This window comes from Nicotiana sylvestris, chromosome 8 (assembly GCF_000393655.2).
Source record: "Nicotiana sylvestris chromosome 8, ASM39365v2, whole genome shotgun sequence".
NCBI classification, from domain to species: Eukaryota; Viridiplantae; Streptophyta; class Magnoliopsida; order Solanales; family Solanaceae; genus Nicotiana; species Nicotiana sylvestris.
This window is the reverse complement of record NC_091064.1, coordinates 88,854,259-88,878,306: the sequence shown is the minus strand read 5'-3', so window position 1 is coordinate 88,878,306 and position 24,048 is coordinate 88,854,259. Positions and strand designations below refer to the sequence as shown.

General features: G+C 37.5%; 1 protein-coding gene across 3 annotated transcripts in view; it reads right to left on the bottom strand.

The window, feature by feature from the left end:
- Nucleotides 1–19,100, bottom strand: part of LOC104244540 (uncharacterized) — a 28,492-nt gene extending 9,392 nt beyond the window's left edge. The window contains exons 1-9 of one of the 3 annotated variants that reach the window (XM_009799987.2): nucleotides 18,989–19,100; nucleotides 4,889–5,012; nucleotides 4,503–4,730; nucleotides 2,533–2,619; nucleotides 2,167–2,256; nucleotides 1,951–2,077; nucleotides 1,750–1,850; nucleotides 713–881; nucleotides 352–473 (exon numbers count right to left, since the gene is read on the bottom strand). In XM_009799987.2, coding sequence (XP_009798289.1) covers nucleotides 352–473; nucleotides 713–881; nucleotides 1,750–1,850; nucleotides 1,951–2,077; nucleotides 2,167–2,256; nucleotides 2,533–2,619; nucleotides 4,503–4,730; nucleotides 4,889–4,963 — 999 coding nt within the window. In that variant the 5' untranslated portion in view covers nucleotides 4,964–5,012; nucleotides 18,989–19,100. The other 2 variants (XM_009799986.1, XM_009799985.1) reach the window with 2 other exon arrangements.
- Nucleotides 19,101–24,048: the final 4,948 nt, after the last annotated feature.

The window sequence follows — 24,048 nt, the reverse complement described above, 5'->3', positions numbered from 1 at the left end:
CAGCCTCTCTTTAGCCGAGGGTCTTCCGAAAACATCCTACCCTCCCCAGCCCCCACTTGTGGGAATACACTGGGATACTGTTGTTGTTGTTGTTGACATGGTATCTTTGACAAAACATTATTAGGTACTGATACTCTTGAATTTGTTTTAAATAATTTGTGAATTTTGTCAACTAGAAAAAATAGCAGAAATGATCAACTAATATGACTTGGTCAGACTCATAATGCATGACAGAGTTAGCCGGATAGGGCTTCGGCAATATGCCTGCATCAACAACTTCATAAATCCATTGTATCCATCATTACAAGCATATTACACAGTCCTCATTGGATGTTAAAGAACTTGACAAACCTCAGCAGCTGCCAGAAACATTTTTGCGAGAGCTTGTTTCAAGGAGCTTGACAGCAACTTTGTGAGCCCAAAATCAAGCAAAATTGGGCGATGAGGGGGTTCCTTGCTCACCAGAAAATTTCCTATTTTTGACAACCCAAAAGAATATTAAACAGAGTGAAACACTACTAAGAGTTGGAAACATGTATTCAGCATAATTAGCAGGACGAAATTGTAGTTTTTTGTAGAATCTTAGTGAGGTAAAAAGCATAGGCAAGTTAGTATGGAGTCTTAACAGCATATCAACAAAATCACGTCAGACGTAAATCAATGTAAGCACAGTGACTCATCCCTAGTGAAAGAGAAAGGAATGGAAAGCTACCTGGATGAGGGTCTCCATTAAAGAATCCATCAACATAAATTTGGTGTGCATATGCACGTGTAATTTCTTCCACAAGTTTTTGCTTGTCTATTCCCAAAGCTCGAAGTGATTCAGCGTCATTCAAATGAACACCGTCCATATACTCCAGTATGAGCACCTTTTCAGTGGACTGTCATTTCATGTAATCCAATATAAGAACATTGTTGAAAAAAGGAACAAAGATATCTCACAATACATGGATAGAAGTAACTAATGAGAGATTGGAGTGATTGAAGCCTACACCTTTCTGAAGTAATCGGTCAACTAATATAAATATCATAGACAATTTCAGCATCTTTAGGACATGTGAACTTATATAGGTGAGCCCCTCACACATCCCCTCGTTGACAAACATAAAGATCTCTCTTTCATATGTAACCAAAGGGTAACGAGTGGACCCTTGTGCGGAGAAAACGAAAAAGGAAAGACCCTACTCAGTGTATTTCCTCCCTGCAAGACCTAAAACTTGTTAAGACACAGGCAGACCGTCAAGTGATACATAAGATTGAGCTGGTTAGAGACCTTTACTGTCAAACTACCTTAAACTCCACTCAAAATGAAGCATAGGAAAAAGAGGTCAGGTGTACTAATTTGCATGTGTCAACTGTCTTTATCTTCATGCAAAAGATAACATGAAAAGAGATGCAATGATGACTAGATTTCACCAAGTACCTTCGGAGGATCCTTACAACAACAACTACTACTATTCAATCCCAAACAAGTTGGTGAAGTCCCTCTTAAATCATCCATATGAACCTTCGTGAAGTTCCTCTGACCATTACGGGGGACATGTTTGCTTCTGGATAGATTTGATGTAACAACTCTCTACATGTAGATACATATTAACTACTTACGGCAGTGGAGCTCCTCTCCCTAGTAGTTCTATCAATAACATCAAATTTATAAAGCATTAAAGTAGGAACTTCTACTAGAGACTAGAGCTCCAAAAAAGTCACAAATAGTAGCTTAGACAGCTTTTAAGTACTAAGGGGACGTACTTGAATGACTTCAGGAATTAGTACGTCCACATGATTAGCAGGCTTGCTATCATCACATCTTTTGTTACAACGGAGATTCCTAGAGACCTTTCGAGTGTTTTCTGCCAAAACCGAAAGAAATAAAAAAAACTTAACAAACATGATCCAGAAAAAAACACTACTGAAACATTAAGAAAATCAATTTGACTACTTGAAGCATACCAGCCTCATGATTGAAGTCTAGTTCTTTAGGTGCTTCTTTGCACCATTCATCTATCATGGGGTGGAAATTATATTGCGGTTCCGCCCATGCTATCCAATCAACTATTGACTTGGCATTTTTCAGGTCCTGTAAAAGAACTGGAGTAAATGACACTACTCTTTTTCAGTACTCTATATTCACACAGCAAAAGAATCATTGCCTCTAGCATAAACAACCTCCAGAATAACTGCTTTTATTCCATCATGCTGAACTTTGACGACAACATCCTGTCCATCACTCAAAGTTGCACGATGAACTTGCGCTATCTGCGAAAAGGTAATGTTGACAGCGATAAGGATAACTTATAAGCCTCTTGTATTGAACAAAGAAAAATGTAAAAAGCCAATGTTGGGACCACCATCGGTCCTACAGCTCGCACCAACTTCCTCTATTATACTCCACATCTGCGTACTTCTAATAAAATTGATAAAAATAACTATAGATTTTACTGCCAAGGTAGGAAAGCAGTGGCTGAACTACTACTGCCTAGTTGGAAATCCTTGTTTTCACTCTGCACCTAGCTTTTTAGTTCAGACACTTACTGAGGCAGTTGCCAGAGGTACTTTGACAAAATCCAAGAATAGATCATCCATGGTCTTCCCAAACTCTTTCTCTATGGTTTGGCATACCTGGGGGCAAACAATTCATTCAATTAGTAACATTTATCTGATGAATGTTTAGATATTCTTTTTATCAATCTGATGAATGTTTGGATATTTGTTTTATCAGTCTGATGAATTTTAGATATTCACACTGCATAAACATAAATTGAACTTGCAGATTTCTTGTATGATTTTATGAGCCAAAAATATATAGATATTACAATGCTCTAAGAGCAAAGAAATGAAACCATAAGGAGCTATGTAGCTAATTTCCTGCTAAAGCGAATTTAGCATCCCAAGATCATGTCATAGAAAAGACTATCTGAATATATAGAAGATAAGTAGAATTTTTTTTATAGGATTTAAAAGGTGCCACTGAAATGTATAGCTCTAATGCTTAAAAAAAACTAAGAGTTTCCATAGGAGCAAACTAGAGCTATTTCGACTGAGCTACTCTTTGACATGGTTTTGTCTAGCAAGGACAGTACAAGAGCAATAATAGGCCCTAATAAATGAATGATAAACTGGTGCTTTTTGCTCACTATGGCATATAGGTTTTTCCATAATTTGCAGCTTCACACTGCAAAGGCATGCCATCTTCTTGTGACTTGTAATTGAGGAATTGCCATCTCCCACAACCATTTTCCTTTCCTCTTAAACTTCCATTTCCAATAAAAATGCGGAGGGTGGATAACATGCATGTAACCAATTAAAATTTTCAGAAATAAAACCGCATGGAGCAGAAGGGTATTTTCCTTGGTGGGTTTCTAAAGGAGAGGCTCTATAGGTAAATAAAATGAGATTTTCGTATAGAGAGGAATTTTGTGAAAATATGCTAATCAAAGAAAAGAAGAAGAAGAAGAAGAAGAAGAAGAAGAAGAAGAAGAAGAAGAAAAACGGAGGAGGAGGAATCATGTAAAAATATTAAAAGAATATAAGTGTTTGAAGAAATACTTAATATCAATTCAAAAGTCCAAGCAACATAGAATAGATAACATAGTGGGATAATGACGCACGTATTTTCCCTGTTGTCTTTTGGTTCTCCTGCTTACTTCTGAGATGCACCATAGTATGACTTGTAAGTAAATGAAGTCAGAGAAGTTTTTAGCATATCTTTTCAGCTCGATGTAACCTGAGGTGCTTCGACTATTAATAGTTAACTAGGTCATGTTAAAAAAGCCAATTAAAAGTTCGACTTTAAAATGTGGTTAAACACAGCCTCCACTCTTTTACAATTTCTCTCTCCTTCTCTCCTACCAATTTTACCCTCTCAGCCACACAAAAAACAGAACACATGGGTCAGGATGTGCAAACCACTCTTTTTTTGTGCAAGAGATTTTTGAGAGAACCTTCACGATGTTTCTCAAGTCTCAATCATAAAAAAAATATTCAGGTTATCATTCATACAATCCTCATCAGAGAAAACTAAATCAGATCTCAACATACAAATTATAAAACTAGAGAACCCCCCCCCCCCAAAACACCAATAAAAGAGAACTCTTAAAATAGAGTGCAAGGAGAAGACAAACAAACGAAGGAGGAATGCCTGAAAATAAAGAACGAAAAGAGAGAACACTGACTCACCAAATTCAAAGCACCAGTTAAAGCTCTTTGAATTATTTATGCAAATTGACAAGAGAACTATACAACTAATAGCATAGAAGATTCACCTCCATGTCACAAGCATAAAGATACAAATGATCAATTTTTCTAAATGGTTCTTTTTTTTTTTTGGGCAAGTAAAGATTCTAAATGGTTCCTGAAAATGTAGTTTCTCTAGATGATAAAAGTTCTAGCAATAGGGTTGTTATTGGAAATGACTAACATATAGAACCGATTGACTATCAATAGAGTTGTTATTGCAAACAATCCGATGTTGAAACTCCTTTTATAAAGTTTACCGAAGTTACCTCTTTTAAAGAGCGGGGGGGAAGAGAGTCCTGTAATTGCTTCAAAAGGCATGTGTAAGCCTCTGGCAGTACATCAGCACGTGTAGATAGGTACTGTCCAAGTTTCACCCACAAACCTTCAAGCTCCACTATTAAATTAAGCACACGCTTAGCATTGCGTTCATGAGCTTTCTCCCATAGAGAAGCTTTCTTTGACTTGTTCGCCCATTTTTCTCTCTGCTGTAAAGCCTTGATGAAAACATAACATAATAGTGTTCATAAGCTCTTCAATGTTCTTAGCAAATAGAAAAGGAAATAAGATGATAAAACCCAGTTTCTTGTTCTTGCATCTTTTAACTTTCAAACATAACACTAGCAAGCTAGCAGCTAAAGGACATAACTCGTACCTTGTAATCAAAGTAAATGATAAGAGCTACAGTAAAAACTTTCACACGCCTCTTATAGATGTTTCCCCATCCCATTGATTGTAGCCTGGTTGAGAACTGTACGTCCACCTAAGAAAAAATAGATCTGCAAGAAAGGAGACTAAAGAAAGATTTAGTTTGGAAAAAAAAATGAGTCCGATCATCCTGCTAAACCAGCATGAATAGCAGTTAAAGGATCCAAAAACAGTTCTGAAAACTTCAGTTCAGAAATAACGGCTCAATGGTAAACTAACAGACTATGAGAACACTTATGAAGACTTTAGTTCAGAAATACTTGCTCAACGGTAAAGTAACAGACAAGAAGTCACTCTATGTCTATCAATGTCATGTCAATAGTGGGAGGTATATCAAACTATAGGAACCCCTTACCCAAACCCAAACGGAGAAAATAAAAAGCAAGAAGAAATAAGTAGTGGATTGTCATGTGAACAAGCAAATGAATGATCTCCTAAATATCAAAACTTAGTTACCACACGGACTTAAACCAGATTACTCATACCTGTGGTGTCATTTGGCAAAGACCAACCCATAGTAAAGGAGTAATTGCAAAGTAAAATTAGAGTCAACGAAATATCTGCACAAAATTAAATGTGTTCTTACAGATCTGAGAACAATCATCATTCAGGCACTGACTGCATTCTATTTTCCATAAAACACTCTTTCCTTTCTGGTCTTTTCTAAAAGACCGCTTTTCTACATTTAGAGCTCCTAAATCTTACCATTCTCATTTTGCCCTTAATTACATACTCTTGTAGGAATTAACATGGCATGTAGAGGTCACTAGATATTAAAGGGTACTTTTGGTATGTTATATATAATTAGCTCATATGTTAAAAGTGTTAGATAGTTATGTGTAAATATTCCTAGTCACATATGTAGTAGGAATAGAATATGTCAGTCTCATATGTAGTAGGAGTAAAATATGTATCATATATAGGGCTCATTGTATCATTGTTAAAAATAATAATATTTTCTTCCGTGCTTTCTCACATGGTATCAGAGCTTCAGTGAGAAAATTAGAGTTGTGTGTCATTCCAGCGATATCTGGGAAGAAAGATCTCATTGTCGTGCAATTTTCCGGCAACTTCGACTTGTTCCCAGGGTTCATCACTGCTATAGTGGTATTGTGCATATACCAGTACCACCATCATATCTGAAACCCTTGTGCGACCAAACCCAACAACCAGTCCTATCAGAACAGAAAAGTCAGACATCGTGCATCTTTCCGGTTGATGACTGATTTGCGTTATCTCCTCATCGGTAAGTGTTGTGTGAAAACCAACACTACCATCTTGATCGGAAAAGTCAGGCGACAAAACCCCAGTCAATCGCTCCGGCAGAAAGTCACTCGCGCGCCTCCACGCGCCGCCAGAACTAGGGTTCCAACGAGCTTCAGTAACTTTTTCGACGTGTGTAAGCCATTTCGGCCACTTTTTGACAAACCTTCTTCAGGACAACTTACTCGTCCAGTGATTCCGAGTAAAAATATCTCGGTTCTATGACGTGATATCGCGGATGACAAATTAGAAAAAATAGAAATGGGATATGTCTACTTACTTAGGACAAGTACAAGCAGACATGGAGGAATTTGAGAAGTTGATGCCAGTTTCAGCTACTATTGAAAAGCAACAAGAGCAACGACAAAAGATGTTTCTAGTTCTTACACTCGCTAGACTTCCTATTGACCTTGATTCAGTGCCTGACCAGATTTTGGCTAGTCCGACTGCGTCTACAATTGATGAACTATTCTCTCAATTACTTCGCCTTGTTGCAGCAGCCAGTCACATAGTGATCTCTTCACAGACAGTTGACTCCTCTGTTCTCGCATCCCAGACAGTGGAAAATCGGGTATCTCAGACTATGGAGAATAGACGAGGAGGAGGTCGTTTTGGAAAGACTCGACCCAAGTGTTCTTATTGTAATAGGCTTGGACACACCCGTGAGGTGTGTTACTCTCTGAATGGTCGACCACCTAATAATGTTTATGTCGCTCAAACAGAGACTACAGGTAACCAGAGGTTTTCTTTATCTGAAGGGGAATATAATGAGTTCCTTTAGTATCGAGCAAAGTAAGCATACACCTCCACAAGTAGCCTCTGTTGTTCAGACTGATACTTATGTTGTCGGTAATTCCTTTGTTTGTGTTTCCCAATCTACTACTCTTGGACTGTGGGTCATGGACTCAGGCGCCTCTGATCATATTTCTGGTAATAGGTCACTTCTGTCAAATATTATTTATTCACAGTCTTTTCCCAATGGAGTCCAAACAAAAGCAAAAGGAGTTGGACAAGCTAATCCTTTATCCTCTGTCACTTTAGATTATGTTCTTTATGTCCCTGGTTGTCCTTTTAATCTTGTATCTGTTAGTCGGTTGACTCGTGCCCTCCATTGTGGTATATATTTTATTGATGACTCTTTTGTTATGCAGGACCGCAGTACGGGACAGACGATTGGCGAATCACAAGGCCTTTACTACCTTGACTCACTCAATCCTTCCGCATCATGTCCAGTTACAGATCATCCAGACCTAATTCACAGACGTTTAGGATATCCAAGTTTATCCAAGCTTCAAAAGATGGTGCCTAGTTTATCTAGTTTGTCTACATTAGATTGTGAGTCGTGTCAACTTGAAAACATACCCGAGCCACCTTTTCGCGTAATGTTGAGAGTCATGCAAAGTTTATTTTTTCTTTAGTTTATTCTAATATATGGGGTCCTAAAAGAGTCAATTCAACCTTAGGATTCGTTATTTCATGATGATTACTCAAGATATGGTGGCATGTCTTGAACTCATAATAGCTTATGAATAAGCAATCGTCGAGATTGAGGAAGCTATTTTAGTTTAGTAATGATTCAAATGGATCTATAACAATAAAAAGTTGTTCAAATAGGAAATTGATAGCAGTAGGTGATGCATCATCTCCTATGAAAGCCAAACCTCCAGCTGACATTCCTGCTGCAACAGTTTTTGAACGAATGAATGCAGCAACAGCTGGTGCTTTGAAGGCTGCTAGTTATTCAGCTGTTACTTTATCTGGATAGAATCGTCAAGGGGCAGGAGATGTTGAAAAAGATGTAAAAGTTCCTAATACTATAGGGTCAAATATGGAGATTGATGTTGCACTGAATACAACAGTGGATAGAGCTGCATTTACCTTTGTTAATATAGATACTGTAGCACCTGTGGAACGTGTAGAAAAATCTCCAAATCCTAAGAAGGTGGATCAGGATGCTGATACACTAAATGCAGCTGGAAAATCTGAAGAGCAGGGATTCACTACTGATGCTCGAAATATGGATGATGCAAGGGTTAATGCAATAGAAAGAACTGGGCAGATTCTGCAGATTACTGATGATAATGCATTAGCTTCAGCTTTTCTGAACAATGCAACAGTAGCAGGTGCACAATTTAGTTCATCTGCTAATGTTGAATCAGCTGCACAAGCAGCTTGTTTAGATGCTGCTTCTGTTGTGGGATCAGGTGTTAAAGTAGAGTATCGACATGGGCAACAATCACAGAATATGGGTTGGTCAGTTGTGCATCGATCACCTAGCAAGAAGGAGGCTTCAGATATTAAAATACTGGAAAGGGCAGCAGAAACTTTCAAGTGTTCTAACTCTTTTGATGCTTTGCTCAATGTCCATGAGCAAGGTGAGAAGGAAGCTAGGAATATATTGCAACTGGTGCAGGGTGACACAGGTTTAAATGATCGACTTGGGATTGCAACAGATAAAAATCACATTGTTGAGGCAAGTCAAGTACATGATGATCCTACAACAACAATGCACATTTCCAATACAGAGCTAGCTAAAATGGTAGAGAATGCCCAAGCAGCTATGATGATGAACACAACTCCAAAAAATGGGCAACCACAACCTTTACGCAGTAACACGCAGCAGCAAAATTCCAAGAACATAGGTGATCATCTCACTATTTCGAAGGACATTTTTCGTGTTGATAAGCAAAAGGCAGAGGCACACAGTTCAAATGCACCTACAATACATTTTTTCAACCCTCAAGTAGAACAAATCATCAAAGATGCTCAGAATGAAATGATGAAAAATTCTACTGTTGTGAAACAACCTGTGGTCACTTTGAACACCTCCGTATATGATATCCCTTCTCAATCTGCGGAGTCGTTTGGGGAATTAGAAGGTGAATCTAGGCAGTTTATGTTGTCAACGGGGAATAACAACGAGGTTATACAAACAAACGTGAGGCTTAAGGCTATTACATCCAAACTGTGGCAAGATCAACGAGACGAAGATGAAGAGGAGGACTGGGGCGATGGTTTTGCAGGATACTCAGCTGAAGAAGGTGACGAGGAGGTGGATCAGGAGAGTGCAGGTGAGGAGCTTGACTCTCTAGTTAAGTCAAAGTCTCATGGGAAAATTGCAGCAGTCCCCACGAGCAAATTAAACCTCCATGCTCCTGCATTTGTTCCCAGAATGTCTCCTAGTGCTGTAATTCAAAATGCCCCAACTGGAATTTTGCCTCAACATGTAGCAACTTCTTCCAAGCAGCTTACTATAGGTGCTAAGAGTTGTTCCCCAAATACAAGTCCAAGTCAAGCTGCAACAGCAGGTACAAGGCAGACTGTTAAAGCTACACATCCTACAGCTGATCGGGCAAAAACTGGGCAGTAGCAACTGGTCACCACTAAACCAGTTATTTCAGAGGAGGAGAGAAAGCTTTTGGAAGCTATGGTAAGCTCCATACCTGTAAATCCTATTACATCTAGCACAGGTCCTGTAGGTAGGAATAACAACAAATTACAACACATTGGACAACAACAAAGTAAGGCAATGATGGCAACCGGAGAATCTGCCTTGGTGTCACTAGATACGATTCAAAATGAAACACAACCTGTGAATTTAGGGAGAGAGTTTTTTGAACAAGGAGAAGAAGATGCAATGTTACAACAGTGTAGAGAAGAGGCGGCAAGAAAAGGGGATTTATCACCAATGCATAGTGGAAAAATTTGCAAATCTCATACAAGGAAGAATAGTTGGGATGACAAGGTTAGTGATTTTTTAAATGTTAGGCGACCTCCAATGAGAGTTGCCAAACAAAAGAAGGCCGCCCCAACTACATCAACAAAGTCCAATCGTTCAAAAAAGAAATCATGAATTTTGAATACATCTTGAAGAATTGGGATTGTGATGAAAAAGAGTTACAAATTGAAGAAATTACAAGTTCGGACAAGAAGGGACAACATTTTAATTCCTTCATCATTTTATTCTACCATTATGTTAGTATACTCATTTGTAATATCATCACAGAGTATGTTATAAACTCTGTGATGATCATTAAATATTTGGTTCTTTCCAGTTCTTTCTTTTTACATGCTTGTTAGTAAGCGAGGCTTTTTATTTGCCTCAATAGGATTAGTAAGGTAAGGTTTAGCCCGGTTTGTGTTGCCCTGGTCCTATGCCTTTGGAAAATATCCACACGGTTATGAGATTATATGCCCTCGTGAGACGTTGCCGACAGCTACACCATGAATCCTCTACATGAGGCTGTCATCATAAGGCAGTGTGAGGCGCAGAGGAGTGATTATATAGCCAAGGCATATGGGTAACAATACCGGTGCTATTGTCCCCTTATTTGTACTTTTCCTATTTGTTGTATTTTTCTGTTCTTTTATTAATAAAAAACTTAGCCCTAGACGCTTGCCTAGCGGATTGCCAAAAAAAAAAAAAAAAACCAGCACAGAAATAGAAAGAGTCGTGCTTCAAAGTAGAATTCTTCTAAGATCCCGCTAAAGGCACTACTGGCTGGCTTTCTCAATCTTCAATCTAACTTCAAAAATTGAATAAGCCCCCTTGACGAGATTAGATCTAATTCTCTTTCTAACATTTTGATTAAAAAAGCTAAAGTACTATTGATGGACTTGATGCAGCTGGCTTTCACTCGAATCTTTTTCGGTTATAAGGTTTTCTACTCATTTATCCTTTGGGACCTTTTATCATGAATTCTACTCGTTGCATACCTTGATCCACTATTGTACGGATAGCTTACTTGGATTTTCTTAATGAAAGATTGTTCTGAATTGTTTTCTATATTCCAAAGTTTTTGGCTGAAATAAAAAATTAGTTTGGCGTTTTTGTTCGCATCTTTAGAAGTGATAATGCCTTAGAATACTTATTCTTAATTTCACCAGTTTATGACTTCTCAAAGAATTATTCATCAGACATCTTGTCCATATACCCCTCAGCAGAATGGGGTAGCAGAGAGAAAGAATAGACACCTCATTGAGACTACCTGCACACTTCTAATTGAGTTTCATGTTCCGCTGCGTTTTTGGGACGATGCAGTTCTCACGGCTTGTTATCTAATTAATCGGATGCCTTCATCTTCCATCCATAGTCAGATTTTGTATTCGATATTGTTTCCTCAGTCACCCTTATACTCTTTTCCCCCTCGTGTGTTTGGGAGCACATGTTTCACCAAGAAAAAGATAAGTTAGCTCCCTGTGCTCTCAAGTGTGTCTTCCTTGGTTATTCTCGAGTTCGAAAGGGATATCGTTGCTACTCACCTGAAATTCGTAGGTACCTTATGTCAGCCGATGTCACATTTTTTAAGTCTCGACCTTACTTTACCTCTTTTGATCACCTTGATATATCAGATGTCTTACCTATACCGACTCTTGAGGAGTTTACTATAACTCCTTCTACATCTTCCGCCACAGAAGTCTTACCCGTACCGACCATTGAGGAATCTAGTGTTGCACCTCCTAGATCCCCAGCCACAGGAATACCACTTTTGACTTATCATCGGCGTCTACGTCCAGCATCAGGCCCAGCTGATTCACGTCCTGCACCTGACCCTGCTCCTACTGCGGACTTGTCTCCTCCTAGTCAACCAATTATACTTCGAAAAGGTATACAGACCACATTTAATCTTAATCTCCATTATGTCGGTTTAAGTTATCATCGTCTATCATCACCCCATTATGCGTTTGTATCTTCTTTGTCTTCTATTTCCATCCTAAGTCTACAAGTGAAGCACTGTCTCATCCAAGATGGCGACAAGCATGATTGAAGAGATGCCTGCTTTACATACGAGTGGTACTTGGGAGCTTGTTCCTTTTCCTTCGGGTAAATTGACTGTTTGTTGTCGTTGGGTTTATGCAGTCAAAGTTGGTCCGGAAGGCCATGTTGATAGACTTAAGGCCCGTCTTGTTGCCAAAGGATACACTCAGATAGTTGGGCTTGATTACAGTGATACTTTCTCTCCCATGGCTAAAATAGCATCAGTCCGCCTTTTTCTATCCACGGATGTTGTTCGCCATTGGCCTCTCTATCAGTTGGACATTAAGAACGTTTTTTCTTCACGGTGATCTTGAGGATGAAGTTTATATGGAGCAACCACCTAGTTTTGTCGCTAACTAGGAGTTTAGTGGCCTTGTATGTCGCTTGCGCCAGTCACTTTATGGTCTAAAGTAGTCTCTTCAAGCCTGGTTTGGTAAGTTCAGCGCAGTAATCCAGGAGTTTGGCATGACCCATAGTGAAGCTGATCACTATGTATTCTAGCAGCATTCTGCTTCAAAACTCTGTACTTATATGGTGGTTTATGTTGACGATATTGTGATTACCGAAAATGAGCAGGATAGTATTACTAAGTTGAAGCAACATCTCTTTCAACACTTTCACACTAAGGATCTGGGCAGAAAGTATTTTCTGGGTATTGAGGTCGCTCAGTCTAGCTCAAGTATTATGATCTCACAACGAAAGTATGCCTTAGACATTCTTGAGGAGACAGGAATAACAGGCTATAGACTGGTTGACACTCCGATGGATCTAAATTCTAAACTTCTGCCAAGACAGGGGGAGCCGCTTAGCGATCCTGCAAGATATAGGCGGTTAGTTGGTAATTAAATTACCTCGCAATGACTAGACCTGACATTTCCTTTCCTGTGAGCGTTGTAAGTCAGTTTATGGTTTCTCCCTGTGATAGTCATTGGGATGCAGTCGTCCGCATTCTTCGATATGTGAAGTCCACTCCAGGCAAAGGGTTATTGTTTGAGGATCGAGGCCATGAACAGATCGTTGGGTACTCCGATGCTAATTGAATAAGATCACCTTATGATAAACGTTCTACGTCTGGATATTGTGTTTTAGTAGGAGTTAATTTGGTGTCTTGGAAGAGCAAGAAACAGAATATGGTTGCTCAGTCTAGTGGACAAGTAGAATTTCGAGCAATTGCTATGGCAACATGTGAACTAGTTTGGATCAAACAGTTCCTCAAGGAGTTGAAATTTGGTGAAATCAGCCAGATGAAACTTAAGTGTGATAATCAAATTGCCCTTCATGTTGCGTCAAATCTGGTGTTCCATGAGAGAACTAAACACATTGAGATTTTTTTTTTTTGGCAATCCGCTAGGCAAATGCCTAGGGCTAGTTTTTTATTAATAAAAAGAAAAGAAAATACAACAATTCGGAAAAGTACAAATAAGGGGGACAATAGCACCGGTTTTGTTACCCATATGCCTTGGCGATATAATCACTCCTCTGCGCTTCACATTGCCTTATGATGGCAGCCTCATGTAGAGGATTCATGGGGTAGCTACCGGCAAAGTCTCACGAGGGCATATAATCTCATAGCCGTGTGGATATTTTCCAAAGGCATAGGACCAAGGTAACACAAACCGGGCTAAACTATTCCTATTGAGGCTTTAAATAGCCTCACCTACTAGCATGCATGTAAAAAATAAGAACTGGAAAGTACCAAATATTCAATGATCATCACAGAGTTTATAACATACTCTGTGATGATATTACAAATGAGAATACTAATATAATGGTAGAATAAAATGATGAAGGAATTAAAATGTTGTCCCTTCTTGTCCGAACTTGTAATTTCTTCAATTTGTAACTCTTTTTCATCACAATCCCAATTCTTTAAGATGTATTCAAAATTCATGATTTCTTTTTTGAACGATTGGACTTTGTAGATGTAGTTGGGGCGGCCTTCTTTTGTTTGGTAACTCTCATTGGAAGTCGCCTAACATTTAAAAAATCACTAACCTTGTCGTCCCAACTATTTTTCCTTGTATGAGATTTCCTATTTTTTCCGCTATACATAGGTGACAAATCACCTTTTCTTGCTGCCTCTGCCCTGCATTGATTTAGAATATCATCTTCCTCACCTATTTCATATGTATCTATGCCCACAAGCACCTGATTTTGCATGTCTTGAACATGTTCTTGAATTACCACACTGTTTCCATCCATTGCATCTAATAGCTTTCTTTCCGCTGGTGTAATAACTGTCACTTCGTCAGAGAAAAGATACTCTCAGGAGACATTACTACAAAGTTTGTGAAGTCGAATGATCAACTTGCAGATATTTCACCAAGTCCCTCACTGGTCCTCATATTAGTTACATATGCAACAAGCTCGGCACATATGACTTGTATGCACCGGCTTGAGGGGGAATGTTAAATAGTTATATATAAATAATCCTAGTCTCATATGTAATAGGAGTGCAACATGTATTATATACGGGTCACTATTATCATTGTTAATATATCAATAGAATAATTTTTCCGTGTATTATTTCTCACAGGCTATATGTTAAAAAGAGCAGCACCAAACACTATTACAGTTAAATGTGTGAATAGGATGCACGTTACGAGTTGGAATCCTACCACCGGTAAGGAACATGGTATTAAGAAAGAGCCAGTGCAGGATACAGGGATGGGGCCATACGCCCCCTAATTCACAAGGAATATCTCGATTATCATAAAAAGATAAATATAACTGGCGAAAAGGCATATCAATTGCTGAATAAGCATTGTGAATGAATATTTTAATGAGTAGGAACAAAATTTAGGCGATTAAACAAGAAATTGCGTCTTTGCAGATTTATATGTATCAAAATCAATTGACTACTTTACTTCATTTATTTCATTCCATTGTAGTTTTTTCCAATTTTTTCGTCCACGTAGTTTTTCTTTTGCATTACCTACATTGCTTTTAGTATTTTCCTTATTTGTGCCTTTATTCACCAAAGTGAGTCCTTTAGTTGTGCTTTCCGCTTAAAACCCCATCAGACACTTTGCATTTGACAACACCTTTTTGATAATGTAAATCTTTTCATTAATACATTGAGGAAAGCATCCTACATATATGGTGTAAACAAGAAAACAAATAAGCCTACAAGTGGACGTGTTTAATACAAAAACCAGACAATCAATACTTATTGGAATTCCTTCACATGCTCTTCTATTTATCTCTTTCCACATTGTTCACATGAGCGCTATTGGAAACACCTCACACGCTTTATTTCTTCTTTTCCCTTTTCTTGTTGATAAAGGGCTTTATTTCTATGCCTTTTCCTGCTGTAGCAGTAGCCTACCTAAATACTAAATTACTGCTGGAATGATCTGATTCATTTCCCTCAAATTCTCTAATGTGATTCTGGTAATCAATTATGTAAAGATCAGATAAATTCTATAACGAAGTCCTTCTGCAATTTGAGTAAAGAGAAACTACATGCTCTTAGTCTCATTCAAGAGAAATGCTTCTGGCAAATGGAGAAATATATGCGAATGATATCTTTGATTATGCTAAGCATGACATTGACACTGAAATTTCTTGCCTTTTGTATTTTATACTACTAGTGCTGTTTCAAATTCATCTTTCCAAAAAAAATTACAGTCAAAAAAAATACTTGTTTTTTTCTGGAGCAATATGGCAGATGCACATGATACACAGGATGTAGAGGCCATGCTCAGTTTTATTAGCTCTCTTCACAATCAATTTTTTTTGGTTGTAACTGTTTCTAATCACCAGCAAGGAAGCACTTGATGCTGGTTTTCGTTTATAAAATTACCTTATCAACAAAAAAGTAGCTCTATCATTCTTGACTACAAAACTCAAAATGAATAATTGCAGCATGCAAGTTCTCATAAGTCAGAAAAGTTTAGGCACATTGATGTAGAATGTGCAATTATAGTATGAGAAATTTGTAAAGGAAGACTTAAGCAGTTACAAGTGCTAGGATGACATGCACTAGACCATAGCAAGAGCATGACACAAATCATATAAAATCTTGAATGCTCTGATTAAAACTTTTCTTAACAATTTACTTGATGAAACAACCAAACCTCAAGAACCCAAGGGTGTCTTAAGAATTATGAGGTCTCAGGTTCAACTCCAACAGAGGCAAAACACTAGGTAATTTCTTCCCAGCTGTCCAAATTTTCGTGGATAGAGTTAACCATTATCGGGTACCTGGGCAGCAGCAACAACCCGACTAGTCGTTTTGCACATTTGTGATTTAAATTGAGTTTGGAGACTTTCTATAAGTTCATATGATCATTTTGGACTTATTGGGATGATTTGGGATAGTACCCGAGGCGCTCGGGCGGGTTCCATCATCCCATGGGGCAGGAATGCAAAACCGGGAAAGTGCACTTTGTGCTCTAGTGCTTGCACAAGGCCAAAATTTTTTAGCCTTGCGCATTGGGGACGCGCCGCACCGGAAAAGCACAAGGGAAGGGCGTGCATTTAAGGTGCGCCGCATGGGGAATATTTTCAGACTTTTATATATAGACCAAACTAGTGACGTATTTCAAACTCAACTTTTGCCATTTTGGGTAAGGAGGAGGTTGTGGGTGGAAATTCAAGTGTGAGATATCAACCTAAGCTATTGAGGTAATGATTCGACAACATCTTGTGATTATTATACTAGAATTTGATGGAATTTCAATTTTCTACCACAAATTCATGACATTGGATAAGGGAAATTGTGAAATTTGACCTAACTTCCTGAAAGAGAAATTTGATGATTTGACTAAGTGAATGCACTCTAATTGAGATCCTAAGCATAGATTTGAACACATGAGCTTATGGATCACCGAAATCTGAAATTTATTTCGGAGCTTGACGAGGTCGACTGGGGGCTAACTTTTCGTTAAATTATGGAAATGGTTTTCCTAGCCTAATTTGAATGTGTTATTCAATATTTTGCATAGATTGATATCATTGGAGGTCGTCTCGGAGGACTTGGCCGTTACAAGTGAAGTAAATGTTCACCGTTTCAAGGCAAGTGACATTTTTAGCCTCTTAAATGCTTGGTTTTCTAATGTCATGATTTAGAACTAGCACAAATGCTTTCAAATACCTAGTATGCTGAGGGGCGAGTGCGTACTAGGACATTTATACAGTTTTCTTAGCTTATATGCTATATACCAAAGTACTTCTCTCTCACAATCGAGTTTACAAAGCATGCTCTATATTTTTCATGATAAATTGAGCATGACATACTAGTTGCATTGATTAGGGAGCATATTATGATATGTGTCATTTCTATACGTGTTGAGATTCATGGCATGAGTTCATTTGTATCTATTGATATTGTTAGATTGCACAGTTTGTCTTATATGCATTTGATTGAGATGATGCTAGCATTATGCCGGTTGTGGAAGGTACATAGTTAACTCACAGTCTGGTTGCCACCACCATGGTCTGCCACTAAAACGCACAAATGGTCGAGCACAGTATGAGTTATTGTTGTCTATGAACGGTCTACTGAAATACATAGTTCAACACAGGTAGGAGTGTGCCCTATGGACAGTCTGATGCTACGCATATGCGATCCATGAGACACAACTTATGAGATGTTGCTTAAGAGATGTTGCATGTATATTTATTGCTATTTCATTTATACATTAATTGAAATTATGATATATGCTATACTTTGTTCGTAGAATGCATGTACTTTCAGTCCAGAGGTAGAGCCGGGATTTCAAGCTTATGAGTTTTGGATTTTAGAACGACTTTAAGTACTAATGACCGGGTTCTAAATTTAATATTTGACATATTCAATAAATTTCTTAACACAAAATACACGGTTTGAGAATAAAGCTACTGGGTTCATCGAACCCGTAGCTCAGCTGCTGCCTCCGCCCCTGTTTCCAGACACTTGCTCCTCGTGGTATTGCAGGGGAGCGGGTCAGTGATCTTGTTGAGCTTTAGCTTAGCAAAGTTGATATGTCCTGCCTTGTGCAGATCCTTCTAGTACAACTGTTGGACATCCTTGATCTTTGTTCGACGCAACTTTGGTATCCAGTTGAGATGAGCCAACCACATTGCAACCGCGGTGGCATCTCTCCTTTATCTTTCAGTTATTCAGTTATATTCGGGCTGTTGAACTCCTGTACTCAGTTTCATCATAGAAGCTCCTTGACAGGGTATTAGGTATTTGGGATGATTTCATACTTGTAATGTTTTTTTATTGACTTATGTTGTTTATAAAAGTTAATTATCATTATTAGTTGCATTTCACTTTTTCTTTTGATATGAGAATGAGTTGAGATGATAAAGGACAGGATTTGTCTATAGGGTAGTCGCTCTATAGGTGCGAGTTGTGATGCCTAATTATGGGTTGTGACAACCTGTGATGGTGCAAGGTAGCAAGTACCTATGGAATTGGTCGAGGTGTGTGCAAGCCCAAGCACCACGGTTATAAGAAAAACAACCAAACTTCACTCGCTACGACAATAAACATCAATATCAACCAAGGAGAACATGAAAAAAGAAACAAAATCCAAGCTTTCCTGAGAAATTCCAGATTATAAGTGAACCTGCTATGCATTTATATAAAAAAGTAATTACGGGGATTAGCCTGCCAAACATTTCCTTTACTGTTTCTCTTACACTCTTGCATAGAATCACTAGAAAAGAGATTTTTTAATTTGATCAAGCACCAATTAACCATATTTCAACAAAAGGATAAAATGAATTGGAAAAAAGCCAAGAACTTTGATAAACACAAAAGCCCACCTGGGAAATGAACAATTCAAATCAATACAAAATCATCAAGATCCCTCTTAATCAAAAACAAAAACTCAATTTTCATATGGTAAGAGCATTAACAAAAAGAACCTTGACGTACTAAAATGAAAAATAAATTGCTGCATTAAAGATAACGTTGCAAAGGGAAAACCTGGCTTAAGATCCAAAGAGAGTCTGAATTACAACACAAAATTGGGAAGAACCAAGAATAGGAAGTGATGACAGAAGAAGGCGTGTGAATAAGAAAAGACCGACCTCTTTCTTTGGAAAAACAACGGGGTCCACGACGTCGTTTTACAATAAGTCTAGTGCTTAAGTAGGATTCTCTTTCGGTTAACGCTATTTCGCTCCTCACCTGCTTCTGAGAGCGATTCTGTATTGAAAAATCAATATATTTTTTTAAAGCATACGTAACTGCTTTTCAAAATGGACCCCACCTACTTTTTGCCCTTTTTTTTTTTGGCCAAAACATATTTTGCTTTTTCCATCTCAAACTGGTCTTCTTCTTTTTTTTTTTTTTTTCGATTGCCGACTTTTCTTATTTGGTCCATAATAGCATTTGTTTCTACACGATGCCTTCGGTTAAATTTTCAATATGTTGGAGATAGAGCGTTCACATTTCTAAAATGGCATGTTATTTATTGGATTAGTTACCTCCTATGGTAAAGGTTGATATTGTATTTATTTTAAATAAATACTTTTTTAAAATTTTATATTTCATAGCTATCTTTTGATTTTTTTTATAGCCAAATATCTATTTATGGTCACCTCCAACCCTTAAGCCATAAAATAAGTTTTGTATTATTTTTCTCTCTCCACTCAAATTTCTCATATCCCCTCAAATTTCTGGTATTCCCTACCCCGTATCTATTCTCCCTCTCTCTCTCTCTCATATCTTTCACCTTCATCTTACTACCAGAACTCTCCGGCAAAGCATCAGAATTAGAGTTTTCCGGCGAAGACTCTGCTTCAACCTCACCACCGCCGAAGACTATGCCATCCTTGGAGGCTGCAATTAGGCCAATTAGGGCTCAGAAAGATGTCATTGGTGTTGTGGGTGGCCATATTAACCGTGTCGTGGTTCCTGCCACCGCAGTTCTCAAAGTGTTTGATGCCATATTCATGAACTCGAGAAGTCCTTATCCGATCCTCAATCAGACCTCCGGGGATACCTTGGTGTGCTCAAGAGACTTGAAGAAGCATCAAGATTTTTAGGGGAGAATTGCGAGATGGTAATTCAGTGGCTGGCTGATATTGTGGAGTATTTAGAAGACTATGTTGTTGCTGATGGAAGGTTTACTTCATGTATGAAGGAAGCATTGACTTTTCTTAGGTTTACTTCACAACACCAAGCATTCATTGTATTTCAATGTATCTCGCTGTATTTCATCTATTTCATTGTATTCACTGTCTCGTTGTATTCCATGAATATATTCATATTTTTTTAATTGATATAATTTATGTATTCATATGTATATATGTATTCAAATTGCTCTGTTTTTGTTGTATTTATCGGCTGGGAAAAATATTCAGCATATTTTCTCTGAAGATTGCTATGTTTTTGGGGTGTTTTTCGGTTGAGAATCTTTTTTATAACTGAAAATATAAGTTTTGTGTGTTATAATTGAGTTTGTTGAGTTATATTAGGAGTCTATTATGTTAATTGATTCACTTCCATTTAAAAACAGCTGAATAGACCATGAATTGCATTATTTACATTACTGTATTCACAAATACATATCGTGGATACAGTCGAATACAATAATATGTCTAGCTGTAATCCCCTGTTTTACGCCGTGAATACAGTCGAATACAAATATCTATCTAGCTGAAATCCCATGTTTCACGCCTAGAAATGCTATTGTATTCTTAAATACATCGAATACACTCTAAAAAATCTAAAAACATAGCTATAGGAAGTAATATAGTAAATGGTAGCTACAACTAGCTAATAACCACTAAAACATAGTGGTTTCTGAAAGTTTCTCTTATTTATTTAGTTGTTTGGAGTGTTCGACTATAGGTGGGCTCGCATATGAGGTTTTTTGAGGTGTTGCTCCCTTTTGTACAGAAGACGCTCAACGAAGACCGTTTGAGAACACTTTTTGTTAGACAACTACCACCGCACTGCCCGACTAGCACCCTTGGCGGGTTTTTTTGTCATCCTCCAGGAACGGCTTCCCCAACTAATAGTTTACACCTGGAACCCCTTTTTTGTTATGACCCATCCAAAGGTCGCCCCCTAAAATGTTGTGTATGATGCCTCCTACCCCTTGTATACCTTAATATTATATAAAATAGCATCTTTTGCACCCAAAAAAAAGGTGTTGCTCCCTTTGAAATATCTATATCTTATTTGATGTGCTCTCTTTCAATCAATTTTTTTTAAAATATAGAATTGTGTATATATATATATATATATATATATATATATATATATATATATATATATATATATATATATATATATATATATATATATATATATATATGTATATATATATATATATGTATATATATATATATATATATATATATATATATATAAGAGAAATTTGCAAATTGGGATAAGCATTAAAATAAACAGGGCCATAGGCCAAACTGGTTTGCACAGTCTCTATAAGAGACTTTTTCCAGTTCTGGTTTCTGCCATCTCTGAGAGCTGCTATGAAACTTTCAGGTAAGCCTCTTAACGTAAGTGGCTTAAATGCGACTTGTATTAAGCCTATATGTATAACTCTATGTGAATCCCTATAAGGGGTTAAATCACTTTCAGATAATAATCTGAACGTAACATGATCACTATTTACGGTGATAGTCTCTTCAGTAGTTTTAACTATTTGTTTTAAACCTATTCTTTTGAAGGTACCTAACTGGTATATTACCTTAGGCTTGACTAATGGTATAGTCCACTTATTAAGCAGATCTAATTGTTGAGGCAATTCATATTCTTCTTTTCTACTGTTTTTAACAGTAGTCTTCTTCCTAATGATATTCATTAAGAAAATAGTGTTAAACTTAGCTTCTAAGGTTTTTTACTAACATGGCTCTGATACCAAGGGGATACAGGATCGCTTCCAAATAGGGCTCAGGAATGAATTACAAGAACACCAGTCCTGGCCAGCTATTAACCTCTACAGTAAACCTTAAACCACGAGGCTCCTCACAACCGTTCAACGGCCACCTGCCTAAATGGGTTTACGAGCCCCATCGGTTAGGTTGGCCTAACCAAGATCTACTGTCGAGATTGGTAACTGCCTGGTCTATATAGTTCTTAACCCATAACCCCATCGGGTTGACAAAGTAAACTCCTAATTACCAAGCATGCATAGTAAATAACCTTCGAGAACCAAGTTTAACACTTATCTGTTTAGCCTATCATTTAGGCTAACAGTACCGCAAGAATAGAAGAGAAAAAGGAGAAGAACAGTACGAGACCAGAGACACTTAGTTGTGGCCAAGCGACCTTTTTGATTTTATTTCAAAATGGAAAATATTACAGAAGGGATTCTTTACAAGTGGAGTAAGAGACTAGAGAAGGTAGAGCTTATACTTTGGCTAACGCCTGCCTCTAAAGAATGGAAAATGATCCTTATATAATGGATCAGTCTACAACCAAACAAAACTAAAAAGTAAAACTGGCCAACAAAATAATTACAGGTGTGGCCGACAAGATAAAAAGATAAAGTTCTATAATTACAAACGGACAAATTGCTTTATAAAAGCAGATTCCCTTCAATAATAGAGGGACCCTTTACTTTATTAAAGTTGTCTTTATCACTCAATAATTTATCTGATGGGGCCTTCAATAATTTAGACTTTACTTTTTCCTTTGTCGTTTTTCTCCGAAGATTCTTCAGCATTTTCCTTTAGCTTTGTAAGGAAATCTTCAATTTCTTCAATATTGATTTTTGTGTCCGAGGGGCTCTGAGCTTCACCTGCTACACATATTTCGTCATTTGAAGTGCTTCCAATGGAGGCCATAGAGATATCATCTATAATTGTTGTTTCAAAATTTCTTGCTAGATCCTTTTTTATTTCTTCAAAATACGAGGCAAGGATCTCTTTCTTTGATATAGCCTCTTTCTTCATTTGGAGCTTCTTTGTGATTATTTCAAAAGGGCTTAATTTTTCCTCTGCAACCTGTGTTCTGTCTAATTTGACATAGGCATCTATTTTAGCCTATATTTGTTGGATTAACTCTTCACCATATAACTTCCCTTGCTGATTGGACTAGAGTAATTTTGTCCAAAACTTGTGATAAAAGATTCTATTTAAACAGGGAATTCCTTCACTGGTATAACCAACTTGTACATCCTATTTTATTATCCACGGGATAGAAAATTCTATGAAAAAGTACATGGCAGCAATGCCCTCATAAAAGATATTATCTTTTTGTAATGAAATAATTTTGGGAGATATATCTACCCATTGAGAATATAAGTTTTTAAATAGGCTTGGAAGTATTTCTAGTGATGGACCGTATAACTTCCACCATTTGAAGAACCAATTTGGGATTTGTCGTCCAAACATATTAGGACAGAGCTTAATAAACCAAGAATGTTTCCTATTAGGATTTTCATAAAGGAAAGTTTTATTAAAACTCTCTACATAGTCCCAATAATTAAATTTGACCGAAATTTTTTTGTCAGGATGTGTATATTCACAATCCTTGAGGGTACTGATACCTCATTCATCAGAAGGTATAACCTTTTTAAGAATGATTTTCGAAAAACTATAAGTTTTTCTGGTATTAGCAGGATAAAAGTGCTGAATTTCAGCGGATCCTGTTATTGAGAGTATAATCTCATAGTGCATCTTGTATTTATAAGCAGGAGTAGCGTATGATGCTGTATAAAAATACTTGGCCATTATTTGCCAAGGGTTATCCTTCCATTTAAGGTCGGATTGTTCCAAAAGAATTATTAAGTCTTTTGTTTCTTTTTTAGTATAAATCTCAAAATTTTTATTACTATCCTCTGGTATAACTGAGAAATAGGTTGGTATATTAGATGATGTACCTTCATCTTTCTTGGATTGTATAAAATCCATGAATTCCTTGCATAACGGATGTTCGGTATTACCTTGTGTCAGATTAGCGGCTATTAGCCTTTGATTTCCAATTTGGGCAAGAGTATTACTCTCTCTATTATTAGTAGATGCCCTTCCTTTTCCTCATTGCCGAGGAGGTTTGTATTCAGGCCTCATAATTTGTAGAGACTAATAGAGAACTATTAGTTCAAATATTCCGAATAGGGCTCAGGAATGAATTACAAGAACACCAGTCCTGGCCAGTTACTAACCTCTACAGTAAA